Raw genomic sequence first — 15,615 nt, forward strand, 5'->3', positions numbered from 1 at the left:
CAAGATATTAGTAGTTGATAAAAATCGTACTCAAATCTTGGTGTGCTGTTTATTTGCAGATGTTTATTTTGTGACATTTTGGCACTGGATCTTATTGTACTTATTTGATGCTATTATAGTATCTTGTGTGAGTGGTGAAATGAATCTTGGTTCATAGAACAGTGTTCTACCATATTAAATATTTTGAAATTGGGTCCAGTAACTCTGTAACATGCCAGAAAAGTCATAGTTACTATCACACTTTTCTGAACAAGTAATAAAAAGGTCACAAGGGGGGGGGGGAGAGAGAGAGAGGGAGAGAGAGAGAGAGAGAGAGAGAGAGAGGGGGGGGGGGGGGGAGTGGATAGGGCGCAATTGTTGGGTAAGACAAATAAACAAAACATTTAATGCAGGGGAGTTGGTTATTCTTAACTTCAATCATCTGATAACAAGGAGAAAATGTGTGCTATGCAGCATACTCAAAGTTAAAGGCCTTTTGTTGTTGCTCTTGTTTTAGATGGAATGTCTTTGTGGAAAACAATAAATTTGCTCAGGTGGTTCTGCAACTGTCGATGGTTACATATTAGTGTGAGGCAAGTGGATGTTAAGTCTGCAGCACCCAACTAAAAGAATCACATATGTTTTCTTATCAATCAGGAATGAAAGAAAGTCGACCAAGAATAAAGTGCCTTCACTGATTTTCTTCTTCACCTTACTCGTAAGCCTAAAAGTACTGTTGTAATATTACGCATATGAGTTATATACCTTCTTAATAAAAAGATAAAAAATAGTACTCTCTGTAGTTCATGCCATAACATGTTAATGGACCTACTTTTAATTAGGTATATTTCATCATTCTTTATCAGAGTTCAGTTTAAATTTCTACACAGATTTCTTGTCCTTGGCTCAGTGATATCAACTGTGAGATCTTTTTATCTCCTACTGCTGGTAGATAAAAGAGCACTTAGCATGCTGCAGACAATTTTAAACTCTTGGTTGTATAACACAAGGCTGAAGAGTACCAAGGAAAAATTGCTTCATACGCATTCCATTTTTCAGTTGTTGGGTTAATCTACTGCAGATCTGAAACTGCAGTTTATTGGCCTTTAAGCTGAATATTACTCGTGCCTCTTAAGCCTTTCATCTCTTGCATTGTAAAGAATGCAGTAATCCTGTGTAATCCGACCTTCAGCCTTGGACTCATCTGTTAGAAGGCTATTCCTTACAATATCCCGTGATGGTAGTCATTTAATCTTAAGAGGACTACAAAAGCTGCAGCTCTGCCTTTCAGTATTAACACCATAGACCATCAATGTCAACAAGAATAAAACAGAAGTGATTGAAATGTGATGCTACAGAACAACACTGAACATTATATGAGTACATCAGATAACTAATGAGGATGTACTGAATTGAATTACATGGAAGAAAGAAATTTATGGTACAACTGGACTAAAAGAAGCGATTGGTTGACAGGACATATCCTGAGGCATCAAGACAGAGCTAATTTGGTAAGTGGTGGAAATGAAGGGGATTATAAATGTGGAGAGAAATCAAGGCTTGTCTCCAGTAAGGAAGTTAAACTGGATGTAGGTGAGAATAGTTACTCAAAGGTGCAGAAACTTATAAAGGATAAACTAGTGTGAGAGCAGCATCAAACTAGACTTTGATGAGACTGACATACTGTCCCTCTTTTTTAAGATGTACCACACGGTGGATACATTCGCAGGGTTTAATGATAAGTCCTTAATGGCTTTCAGACTCTTCCTACTCTCCATACCAGGTAGATTAAACATAAACACACTTTGGATGCTGTGGTGTGGTAAATTAAAAGGAGAGTGAGGGCTTATCGTGGTGAAAGGTAGCAAGATTTTCAGAAATAGGCTGAGGAACAAGAACACAAGGGTGAGATTGGGTTGCCAAAAGTAACTTTTAAATCTTCTTAAATGAGTATGATTACAAATGCACTTGCTTACAAAAAAAGGCAGTAGTTACTCTGATCATACCAATATCACTAGGTAGAATTAACATCTTTCTGAATCATGACATTTAAAAGAAATGGAGACGAAAGTAAATAGAAGTACCCTTACTGTCAGTGAGATAGGCATTAATAGTTTAGTGCAATAGGTGAAGTTAAGAAGTTACATTGGCATAGGGAGACTATCTATGAGGAGCAAAAGTAGAATACATAAAGAGAAGTGTAAAGATAGAACAGCAATTTCATCTAAATCCAAAACCATCTAAAAAGTTTGCTAAACTCCATACATTGCAAAACAAAACCATGTAGCAGAAACAATCTCAAAGATTAGAGAAATCTGTGCAATAGTATGAGTTTTGATTATGTAAAGGCCAAGTTTATGTGGCAAATTTAAAGTGTACTTGCCACATGTGGGGTGTTTACAATGGTCCTCCCTGACCTGAGTTTTGTTATGTATGGACTTGATGAGTGGTTTTAGGCTATCTCCTGGTGTTTTTCACACCACCCCTTGGTCCCTGCCATCCACAACCTTCACACCAGTCCTGACCGTGCAACTCGTTATATTGATTTCCTTTGGGTTCCTGGCCACATGGGTATCCTGGGTGCATGGTGCATGGTGCATGGTGTGTGTGTGTGTGTGTGTGTGTGTGTGTGTGCAGCCACCTATCACCCCCCCCCCCCCTCCTGTTCTCTGTGACCCCCTCCAGGGACGGATTTGCAACTTCACATCAAATTCGTTTTCACTCTGTCTTGGGCCAGCTCATGGGGCTTCGTGCAATTAAGGAGACTCCTGCCATACCACATATCGTTCTTCCTTCTGCTGCTCCTGGAAGGAATCTACCATCCTCTGTTGCCTTCGTATTGCTCGTACTAGGGAGACCCATTAATGTACCAACCATACCCCCCCCCCCCCCCCCCCCGTTCCTCCCTCCCAACACCCAAACTATAGCCGTACTTGAAAATGGGCTCAACTTTGCGCTAGCACCTGCAAGTCTCCCATTCACTAAAATATGATCTTTAGTAGAACAGACAGTCTGAGGTCTACCAGAAGACAAGGCTGAAGAACTCAGGAGGGAAACATACCGAATTCTTTAAAGAGCAACACCGGCCAGAAGCAACATCTCTGGAGCAGAAAGGACAGCACTGCGCAACCTTAGAGAAAATGCAGAGAGAGTTCTCCCCACTGACAAGGGCAACGCTATTGTCATTCTTGAGAGACATGACTATGAACAGAAGATGCTGCAATTATTAGAAGCAAGCATATCAGAAAATTAACCCTTGAGTGGCCCCTCCTGTGTATAAAGTATGCCAACCAAAAATGGTTCCTTTGTAGTTCCACAACTGCAAAACCATCAAGGTGAAACAGCTATAATTGTGTTGTCATACGCCCAAGGGAGCAGCAGTAATATAAATACAAAGTGAGTTAGGGGAGAGAGAATTTTCGATCTGTGCAAAAAAAAAAAAAACAAACCTGATTACGAACTAGCAACTGGCTAGGATCTGAGGCAACTGCTCTGCTTAATGCTTAGAGTGGGTCATTGCTGTCTCTGTAACACCTGTCCTCGGCAACGGAGTGTTATAGTGAAAATTTATTTCATTATGTTTAATAGTGTTTTAGTTCATATTATGTAAGTTTATATTCTCGTTGTTTAAATAAACTAAGATTAAACTGTGATTTTGATTCTATACATGTGTACAGAGTGCACCGTGCGCTCACTCATGTTATGAAAAATAGCATGCCCACGCCGGCCGAAATGGCCGTGCGGTTAAAGGCGCTGCAGTCTGGAACCGCAAGACCACTACGGTCGCAGGTTCGAATCCTGCCTCAGGCATGGATGTTTGTGATGTCCTTAGGTTAGTTAGGTTTAACTATTTCTAAGTTCTAGGGGACTAATGACCTCAGCAGTTGAGTCCCATAGTGCTCAGAGCCATTTTGAGCACGCCCACTCGAGGGTTAAAACAGACATGAGTAAAGATACAACAAAGCAACCCCAACTTGCTGAAAAAATGGTGCACTTTGTCAATGCGTGGCCATATCATCGAGGATATATTGACAGGATGCAACTAATAATTAGCAACATGAGGGCACCGATGTATCCTCTGGTACAGCATCTGGCGGGCCTGCTACGACCCTTTGTGGGCAAATGTGCACACCACATCCGGAATTAAATGGACTTCATTGGCTGCGTAAAGGAGCTAACTTTACAAGAATCCAACATCATGGTCAGTTTTGATGTCTTGTCACTATTTACATAAGCCCCCTGGAAAATTCTATCAGCTTAATCAGTGAGAAATTGGGGGCAGATCTGCCAGCTTTCCAGGCATCTGTTAACATTGACCTACTTTGTTGCAAATGACCAATACTACAAGCAGACTGACAGTGGCCAAAGGGAGCCATCTATCTCCGGTGGAGCCAGTTGATTCATGGAGAGTTTCGAAGCAGTAGACTTGGGAGACACCGAACTGAAATCTGAATGTTTCTTCCGATATATGGATGACACATTTGTAGTCTGACCACATGGGAAGGACCAACTACAAATATTTCTAAAACGTCTAAATTCAATCCATAACAACATATGGTTCCCTGTGGAAATCAAGAAGAATGGAAAGCTACCCTTTCTTGATGTCGTACTGCAGCACAGGTCAGATGGCGTGCTAGATCACAATGTCACCGCAAGGTCACACACACTGACCTTTACTTACATACTTCCTGCTGCCACCATCCAGCTCAGATAAACGGAGTGCTTAACACCTTGGTACACAGAGCACATATGTTATCCGATGAAGTAAATCTTATCAACAGAACTCCAACACCTGGAGATTGTGTTCCGCAAGAATGGATAAGGCAATCACCAAATAGAAAGGGTCTTCCAATGACAGAAGTGCGGTAGAGACTAAGATGAAGAACAAATGGATGAAGAGAAAAAAGGCCTGGCGTTTCTAGCTTTTGCAGGCAATGTGTCGTCCAAAAGAGGGAGACTACTGAGACAACACAAGAGGAACAGTCTTCCAACCACTGGCAAAGACATGCACTTTACTAGGACTGATGAAAGACAATGTTGGCCTCAAGAAGGTGGGCTTATACAAAATTCTGCCCTAGCAGAAGATTGGACACACAGTGAATTATGATGAGACAGAAGTACTGGCCTCCACAAGTAACTACTGGGACTGCATCTTCAAACAGGCCATATAAATTCGCATAACAGGCAACTTCATCCACAGGGATACTGGTTACCAACTCAGTAAGGCCTGGGAACCAATACTAAGCTCTACCAAGGAGCAACGGTGTAAGCAGATAGGAGATAATTCCATCATGGCCACAGAAGAGCTACTGCCCCCCCCCCCCCCCCCCACCTATCGCAGCCTCTGCTTGCCCCCACCACCGAACACACCGCACACTGTCGGCGCACAAAATCGCACCTGGACTCAAAATAGATAAATAATAGTGGCAGAGAATGGGCACACCATTGCATCAGCACCACCTGATGATGGTGGGACAGTTATTCACTGAAATGTCAAGGGCATTAAACGATTGTATCCAGCGGGACACCTGAGAACCCTTCAAACAGCAGATACATGGGGAAAGCCTCAGATCATGGAAGATATAATTAATTTACTTTAAAAAGTCCTCATAATGTAGTTGGTTGACTTTTAGAGAGGGAGGGGGGGGGGGTCCAAAGAGTGAAGTCATCAGTCTCACGATCTCGGGTGGCAGAAACTAAGGGAGGAACAACAACTATTGCAGTCTGACCAATTGAAAGAGTTAAAGGGGCAAACAAAGAGGCAGAAGGAACTTTGGCGTGCCAAGAAGAGTAAAGAACAGGATGGGGGGGGGGACAGGGGGGGGGAGGTTGGGGAGGGGGGCTGTTAAAGTGACAGAAAGGGGCATCCCAGAGGCACTATGTACAATGGGGCAATGGCACACCTCCCGGCCCATCCAGCTCCCCACACTATACTATGAAACAACAACAGGGATGACACCAGAGGAAGTACACGCAAGACAAAAGAAAAGGGGAACAAAACAGCTCAATAGACCATACAGAACAGAGGGAAAAAGGGAAGGGCAAACCTGGCCAGTGTGGAGGCAAGGCCAATGGCCTCCCAAACCAACGCTAACCAAGGGACTCCTATTCCAGAAGGAAATTCAAGTACTTAAAGCTCGGAGGACAAACCACTTCCGTGAAGAAAACTGAGGATGACTGTAACCCTGGGAGAGTCGTCCTGTAACATCTGCGACAAGGAGAGTGGAATGGCCAAAGGGGGAGGGGGCAGTCCAGCAACATCTGGATCACCATCACCCATTCGAGTTTCAAGGAAGTATGCCCGGAAACTGCCACATGGAAAGGACAGATTACAAATATTTCTACAACACTTAAATTCAGTCCATAACAACATATGGTTCACTATGGAAATTGAGGAAGTTAGACAACTACCCTTTCTTGATGTCCAGGTGCAGCGCAGGTCAGATAGCTCGCTAGGTCAGTGTATACTGCAAGACCACACATGCTAAACTGTACCTAAGTGCTTCCAGCTGCCTCCATCTGGCTCAGCTAAATGGACTTTGGTACAAAGAGCACGTATGATCTCCGACGAAGAAAAACTATCAACGGAACTCAAACACCTGGAGACTGTGTTGGGGAAGAATGGATCAAAGGGTATTCCAAACAGAAGTGCATTAGGGACCAAGATAAGGAAAGACGAGCAATAAGGCCTGGCATTTCTACCATTTGTAGGCAACATGTTGCCCAATATAGGGAGACTATTTAGGCAGTACAAGATTAATTCAGTCTTCCAGCCACTGGCTAAGGTGCACGCCTTACTAGGAACGGTGAAAGACGATGTTAGCCTCAAGAAAGCGGGCGTACACAATATGCCGTGTGACTGTGGCAAGTCATATATTGACCAAACAGTTCATATGGTGGAAGATCGATGTAAAGAAAGCTAACGCTACACCGCTAGGCCAACCAAGCCAATCTGTCCTAACAGAACATTGCATAGACACTGGACACACAGTGAATTATGATGAGACAAAAGTAATGGCCTTCACAAATAACTACTGGGACTGCACCTTCAAAGAGGCAATAGAAACCCACATAACTACTACTTCACAAACAGGGACATTGGTTACCAACTCAGTAAGGCCTGGGAACCAATACTAAGCTCTATCAAGGAGCAGTGGTGCAAGCAGACACAAGATAATTCCACCACGGCTGCCAAGAGATACTGTGCCCACCACCACCACCACCACCACCACCACCACCACCTACCACAGCCACTTCCCTCACCACTGAACCCACTGTGTGCCATCTGTGCATGGAATTGCACCTGGACCCATGAGAGATAAATACTAATGGCAGAGAGCAGACAGACAATTTCATCAGCACCACCTGATGATGGTGGAACAGTTATTTGCTAACATATCACGGGCATTTGACGATCGTATCTGCTGGACACTCTAGAACCCTTCAAACAACTAATTATCTCTCATCCATGAGATATTAATCAATGGAAAAACCTAGTTGGAATAATGACAGTATTTTGAAAAGGATAGATTGCTACTTACCATATATGGGAGATGTCGAGTTGTAGAAGGGCGCAAAAAAAGACTGTCAAATTATTAAGCTTTCAGGCAAACAGGCCTTCTTCCAAATTAGACAAAACAGACACTCGCGCACGTGTGCGCACGCACGCAAACAAAAATGCAACTCACTCACACATGACGCCATCATTGTTTGCAAGTTGCATTAGACCTTTTTTCGTTGAAAGCTTACTTATTTGACAATCTTTTTCTTGTGCTTATCTGCAACTCAACATCTCTGCCATACAGTGAGCAGCAATCTATCCTTTCCATAGCATTGTCATGAAATATTATTCTCTGGATTTGAATAGAAGAAATTTATGTTAAGTTGTTTGTTCAACATAGTATCAAAGCACAAAGTGACTTTTACTATTGCTGCTTCTGAAGTGAAATGTCCTGTGCTTGGTGCAGGTAAAAAATTTTTTTGAGTTACGCATTAGTAAATAATCAATTAAATGATTGAGTAAATTTTGTTGTTATCAGTGCCATTATTGTGCTTTGTGTTAATTGTGTTCCAGTTTGTCAGTGTATATACAAGACATTCTGAAAAATTTAAAGTGGGATGTCATAATTGCTGCTCATGATGTACACTGGGCTTGCAGGTAAAAACGCATCTCCAGTCACAAGCATCTGCAAGTGTTGCTGTTGGTCATCAGCACCATCACAGAGGAATGATAAATGGGTTAAGCAACATATATAAAGAACATGGCATTAGGGGATTGTGGCGTGGCAGCATGGGGGCAATGCCCAGGGCTGCCATTGGTTCTGCCACCCAGTTAGTTTCATTCAATTTGGCAAAGGAGTATCTTTCGCAGTATCAGGTATGTCACTGATTAATTTACAAAAAGAAATTGGACAGCTGTGTATTTATATGACCATGGATTTAAACAAGTTATCCAATTCTTATGTGAGATTGTGCGTATGTTCAGTACAGCACTGAGTGGGCCTACAATATTAGCTTTCTACCTTTAGAGGACTGTACATGGTTACAGGTATTGTAGAATACTTTCAGTAATCTATTGATGTATGTGACTAAGGGAATAACTGGTAGACATTTGTGAGAGTATTAACCTTGGACTTGGGAGATAGAGAGGGGTGGGGGGGGGGAGGAGGGGGGAATACTAGTAAGCTTTCTGCAGTACCAGAATTTGTGCTTTGGAGTTCTGTTTGGTCAGTTTGGTGATACTGTTCAGCAATTTGACTGCTGTGATGAGTAGATTAGCATCCAGTAAGTATGTAATGGCAGTTTGCAGTTGCAAAATGCCCAGAACAGGGATAAAATAAGTGATCTATGAATTACATGTGATTGTTTTGTGGTGAATTTAACATTCATTGAAAGTGTAATTTGAAATATATTGCTGATTTGAGAATTTGATGTATTCGCCTCTAACATATTAATTGTCTTGTTAATGAAAATCTGTGTTGCTGACAGATGTCCGTGTTGTGTATAAGGGAAGTGTAAAAATCGTAATTCAAATTTCAAACTGAACTTTTTATGCATAAAATTGTATCAGGATATCTGCTATACCCGTAAAAGCTCACCATTAATCCTCTCTGTTGATCATATGTTGACTGTGTCTAAGGGGGCAGAAATGATACAAAGATTAAAACCAGTTGGTAACAGAAAATTGTGCACTGAGTATCATAAAAAATGTTTAAATGAAAACTTAAGTTGCCAAATAAAACTGCAAAAGCTTACTAAGTGGTGATAAAGATAACTGCAAAAACCTACAGAATAATAAAATTTCTCTTATGTGAAGATAATTTCCAAGGCTTAATAAACAAAAGACTCTAAAACTGGAGGAATAAATACAAATGTGAAGTGAATAGTGATTTATCCGCATTCAGTCCTAAATTTTCCATAAAAGTCTTTGAAAGATAGTTTATATTCCTATATGAAAGCCTCCAAAATACAGGGCTATTACAAATGATTGAAGCGATTTCATAAATTCACTGTAGGTCCATTCATTGACATATGGTCACGACACACTACAGATACGTAGAAAAACTCATAAAGTTTTGTTCGGCTGAAGCCGCACTTCAGGTTTCTGCCGCCAGAGCGCTCGAGAGCACAGTGAGACAAAATGGCGACAGGAGCCGAGAAAGCATATGTCGTGCTTGAAATGCACTCACATCAGTCAGTCATAACAGTGCAACGACAATTCAGGACGAAGTTCAACAAAGATCCACCAACTGCTAACTCCATTCGGCGATGGCATGCGCAGTTTAAAGCTTCTGGATGCCTCTGTAAGGGGAAATCAATGGGTCGGCCTGCAGTGAGCGAAGAAACGGTTGAACGCGTGCGGGCAAGTTTCACACGTAGCCCGCGGAAGTCGACGAATAAAGCAAGCAGGGAGCTAAACGTACCACAGCCGACGGTTTGGAAAATCTTACGGAAAAGGCTAAAGCAGAAGCCCTACCGTTTACAATTGCTACAAGCCCTGACACCCGATGACAAAGTCAAACGCTTTGAATTTTCGGCGCGGTTGCAACAGCTCATGGAAGAGGATGCGTTCAGTGCGAAACTTGTTTTCAGTGATGAAGCAACATTTTTTCTTAATGGTGAAGTGAACAGACACAATGTGTGAATCTGGGCGGTAGAGAATCTTCACGCATTCGTGCAGCAAATTCGCAATTCACTAAAAGTTAACGTGTTTTGTGCAATCTCACGGTTTAAAGTTTACGGCCCCTTTTTCTTCTGCGAAAAAAACGTTACAGGACACGTGTATCTGGACATGCTGGAAAATTGGCTCATGCCACAACTGGAGACCGACAGCGCCGACTTAATCTTTCAACAGGATGGTGCTCCACCGCACTTCCATCATGATGTTCGGCATTTCTTAAACAGGAGATTGGAAAACCGATGGATCGGTCGTGGTGGAGATCATGATCAGCAATTCATGTCATGGCCTCCACGCTCTCCCGACTTAACCCCATGCGATTTCTTTCTGTGGGGTTATGTGAAAGATTCAGTGTTTAAACGTCCTCTACCAACAAACGTGCCAGAACCGCGAGCTCGCATCAACGATGCTTTCGAACTCATTGATGGGGACATGCTGCGCCGAGTGTGGGAGGAACTTGATTATCGGCTTGATGTCTGCCGAATCACTAAAGGGGCACATATCGAACATTTGTGAATGCCTAAAAAAACTTGTTGAGTTTTTGTATGTGTGTGCAAAGCTTTGTGAAAATATCTCAAATAATAAAGTTACTGTAGAGCTGTGAAATCGCTTCAATCATTTGTAATAACCCTGTATTTAGTGAAATATTCATTGATACTAACAAAGGAACCTCTCTATCGCACCCCCCCCCCCCCCCTCATATTTAGTTATAAGTTGGCACAGTGGATAGGCCTTGAAAAACTGAACACAGATGAATCGAGAAAACGGGAAGAAGTTGTGTGGAACTATGAAAAAAATAAGCAAAATATACAAACTGAGTAGTCCATCCACAAGATAGGCAACATCAAAGGTAGTGTGAGCTCAGGAGCGCTGTGGTCCCGTGGTTAGCAGCTGCGGAACGAAAGGTCCTTGGTTCAAGTCTTCCCTCGAGTGAAAAGTTTAATTTTTTATTTTCAGACAATTATCAAAGTTCAGGCACTCACACATAATAAACTTCGCTCTCCAAAATTCCAGGACATGTTCAGATTTGCTTGGACATATGCAGGATATGACGGTCTACACACAGAAAAATTTGAAAACATTAAAAACATATGTTTTGACAGAGCACAGGGAAAACTGTGCGACTGTGAAACTGTTGCATTCATTTGTTGCAGTTTATGTGACAAACTCTTTATGTTTTCATCACTTTCTTGGGAGTGATTATCACATCCACAAGAAAACCTAAATCGGGCAGGGCAGAAGAATCTTTTTACCCATTCGCCAAGTGTACAAGTTAGGTGGGTCGACAACATATTCCTGTCGTGACACACATGCCGTCACCAGTGTCGTATAGAATATATCAGACGTGTTTTGCTGTGGAGGAATCGGTTGACGTATGACCTTCCGATCAAATTTTTTCGGTTCCCATTGGAGAGGCATGTCCTTTAGTCTACTAATCGCACGGTTTTGCGGTGCGGTCACAAAACACAGACACTAAACTTATTACAGTGAACAGAGACGTCAATGAACGACAGGACAGATCATAACTTTGCGAAAATAAAGAAAGTAAACTTTTCACTCGAGGGAAGACTTGAACCAAGGACCTATCGTTCCACAGCTGCTCATGCTGACCACAGGACCGTGGCGCTCCTGTGCTCACACTATCCTTGATGTTGCCTATCTTGCACATGGACTACTCAGTTAGTATATTTTGCTTATTTTTTTCATAGTTCCACACAACTTCTTCCTGTTTTCTCAATTGATCTGTGTTCAGTTTTTCAAGGCCTATCCACTGTGCCAACTTATAACTAAATCTGAGGGGGGTGCGATGGGGAGGTTCTCTTGTAAGTAGTAAGCAGATTTGTATGCACCAAAATAACCAAGAATAAGCATGAATCTGTGCACCGAAAATATGGAGTAAAATCGTGGACCTATTTACTAAAAACTAAATAAACCACCCACTTAGAAGGAACTCCTCAATAAAAATAGGAACTACTTACGGTTGCAAAAGACTAGCTTCGTGAGTAATATTGTCATTTTGCGTATGTGTTGCAATACATTGCTCATATAAGGTCGTTTGTGTTGTTGCCCCTGGATGATAATTACACGAAATATTTGTCAGGATTTGTAAGCAGTGGGTCCTTGGGGTACAAGAACACCGACAAATAAGTTTAAACAGTTTATTAACAAAAGGCATGATTACGAAACATGCAGCTACATGCACCCATCATCACTGTGTCTGACATCCTAACAGTGGTTAATTACGGTCGTATTGAAGGGCTCCATGGTGAGTTAAGAAAGAGAGACATATTTGCATGCAAGACCAGCTAGTTATATGGCGCACTGTGGATGGCGGCCAGTGGCTTACTCCTCTGTGGCGCACTGCAGCCAGACACACGTCTACTGACCAAGCAAATTGTCAGCATTCCAAGATAGGTCGGCTGGCGAGTGAGTGTTACGTAGTGTACAGTTATGTGCAAACCCGTAGGCCCTTACACTCAATATAATTTTTTAGGCTTTCACGGTCAGTCAGTTGGTGCCAAAGTTTTCTGAGTATCCTATTGCCATAGTGTAAAAAACTATAATGGAGAAACCAGCATTTCGGTCATAGTTACAGTGGAATAAAACACATTCCTTTCCTCCACCCTTCCTATTTTAACAGATACTGTATCTGCAACATTACCAGTTGATAATGGGATGAAGATTTCCAGCGCATGCACCACAGGAAGTTGTGGTTCTTCAAGTCACTTGATTTATGAAGCCAGATTACTGGAATGTGGTTGGATATACCTATCCTGGCTCCGAATTCTTGATTCTTTGGCGTCCTGGATGCTGTAAGATTCCTGTGATTTCAGGACAAGCAAAACTTTGGAGAAAACACCTGCAGAATTAAACTTTCACATGTAGTTTCATTAACTGCTGCAGTGTACTTTACAGGTAATCGCATTTTCTCATTATGAGCATTTCTAATTGCAGTTTATTCTGGCTAACTGCAGAGGGGATTTTTGTAGTTTCTCCCAGCTGTGGACTGAATTGCATTGCAGTCATTATGTAAGTTTTAAAACTTACAATTTAGATGGCATTACAGTTGTTAAGTCCATCTTGGCTGTGTACACATTTCATTTTAATATGAGAAACACATCCTAATTTTTCAAATGGTCACCATAATACAAACCAGTCACAAGCCATACATGTCACCTGGTAGAAATAGTTTCTGGTGACCAGTGGTTTTAGTCTAATCTCTAAACATTTCTGTTGAAAAATAGTACTTCTTGGAAGTTTGTGTGATGCATTATTATGGTCAGTGGCTCTGTGAAAGAGCCTGTAGTAAGCTGGCCAGATCAGAAAGTTTCTATATAAGTGAATTTGTAACATTCAAAATGAAGTTGCTGCTGTGTACTGGTGAACTTTTTTGGAAGGAAGACCAAATCAGCTTAACAAAGGAGGAGAAAAAGTGATGTTACACCAAAGCAACACCGTAAGTCTTATATACTGTCTATGAAATTAAAACAGTGCATCTAATTTGTAACCAGGCTGCATTGTGTAATACTGGTAAAGAAACATAAATACCAAATGGGAAACACGATCACTCTCCTGTATCTGATTCACACTGCCATTGCACCCACATATGGTGGCACTCATTTGTGTGTGTGTGTGTGTGTGTGTGTGTGTGTGTGTGTGTGTCACTAGAAAAATATTGTTAGCTTGACAGCTATTTCAGTCTGTTCTGTTGTATTCATCTCTGCATGACACACAAATCAGCTACAGATGATGTTGTCATTTCTCATTTGTATTTGTTGCCATCATAAAATTTCCAATTTGTGCACTATGAAAAGATTGTTGTGAGGGATTGGCACTTGTCCAGAAACCGCATGAAGCAAAATTGTATCAAAAATAGGAATGGCTGACAATAAGAGGCAGAAATGCATACAATTCTATGTAGAATAGAAGACATGACTTCCAGGATTTATGCAGCAGTGCCATGACTGGAATGAGGTAGCTTGTGATTGTTAAGGCTTCAAAGAGATAATCTTCAGATGTTTCTAATTTAATTATAACATTAAATATATATAAAGCGGATTCTTTTACCTGCCAGCTTAAAGGCGTAATTTTTGACATATATACTAAGACAATATTTGTCAAATTTCTCCATTTTTTACCAGGTATTTAATAAAAAGCCCCTTCTCAACACATTTGCATCTAGTCTCATTGGTGGCATTGTTGTGGCAGTCTGCATGACACCATTTGATGTTGTTATGACAAGATTATATAATCAAGGTAAGTAAACAACATTTTTTTTATTTTTTTACAGTAACAACAGATTTACAATGGTGTGATATTAAGTACGGATGAGATGCAAAATAAAAAGTTTGTGGAAATATACATTAAATACAAAAATTCCAAATGCCCCAAATTGTTTTTCAGGTGTTAATGCCGAAGGAAAAGGTCTACTATATAATTCAGTTCCAGACTGTTTCATCAAGATTTGGAAGACTGAAGGGTTATATGGGTTTTACAAAGGCTTTGTACCGAGTTATGCTCGTCTTGGCCCTCACACAGTATTATGCTTTGTTTTTTGGGATGCCCTAAAGCAATTGGAAGCAGATCTTTCAAAGAAGTATGCAGAAAAAGAGTTGAAAGTAGATGTTGATCTGGTAAAGTAGATTTTGTGGTAGTCTGCTGTTGTAATTTGTCAACAAAGATGCAAATGCTGGTTCCCAAGGTCTCGTATTCAGAACTACTGAACAAAGTAAGGGGTTTGGCTTATGGAACACCGCACACACATTTATGCTGTGGCTTTTTGATAAACATTGTTGGTTTAACATTGTTAAAATGACAAAGTGAAACTATTACTGAAAGTTGTAACCTTGATAATAATGGGATTTGTATATGAAAATAAATGGCTTTCAATAGAAATTTTATCATGACTAAAAAATGAAAATTAGATCTTCACTTAAAGTTGCTTTCTAGTCATGCAAAAATGCATTAATTGTTGCTGAAAAGGACACACACACACACACACACACAGGGCAGTGAGTAATGTATTGAGCTTCCAAAAAAAAAAAAAAAATGTACCTGTGATATTTTACACCAATGATTTTGCTCTGGTAAAGGGCAAAACTAATCTAGATGTTGCATAGTATGTAAGTGTTTACCTCTTGAGATATATATATGTTGCCGCAATTTTGTGCTGGGAATTGTACAATAAAAACCTATTTTTTTCAACTGGACTATAAATAATTGTAGATATTGCTTCTGTTTTTGTATACTCCCAAATACAACATTTGAGAATATCAAAAGTTTCCCATGTCATCATTGTGCCTGTTAAATTGGCCTTGTTGATTTTAAATCGAATTTACAGTACATGAAAGACCTTTGTTACTGTGCTTATTCTGTCTGAAATAAAACCGTACAATATTAATTACTTCATTTCTAGTCATTCTAGCTTCCATTCAGGTCTCAAATCAGCACAATGAAAG

General features: G+C 40.9%; 1 protein-coding gene across 1 annotated transcript in view; it reads left to right on the forward strand.

Moving 5' to 3' along the window:
• Positions 1–15,361, forward strand: part of LOC126251750 (solute carrier family 25 member 35-like) — a 34,148-nt gene extending 18,787 nt beyond the window's left edge. Inside the window, exons 2-4 of the mRNA XM_049952361.1 lie at positions 8,138–8,356; positions 14,299–14,413; positions 14,561–15,361. Of these exons, the coding sequence (XP_049808318.1) occupies positions 8,138–8,356; positions 14,299–14,413; positions 14,561–14,799 (573 nt within the window). The 3' untranslated portion in view covers positions 14,800–15,361. The remainder of the gene's footprint in view (positions 1–8,137; positions 8,357–14,298; positions 14,414–14,560) is intronic.
• The last annotated feature ends 254 nt before the right edge of the window (positions 15,362–15,615 follow it).

Source organism: Schistocerca nitens, chromosome 4, assembly GCF_023898315.1.
Source record: "Schistocerca nitens isolate TAMUIC-IGC-003100 chromosome 4, iqSchNite1.1, whole genome shotgun sequence".
Taxonomy (NCBI): Eukaryota; Metazoa; Arthropoda; class Insecta; order Orthoptera; family Acrididae; genus Schistocerca; species Schistocerca nitens.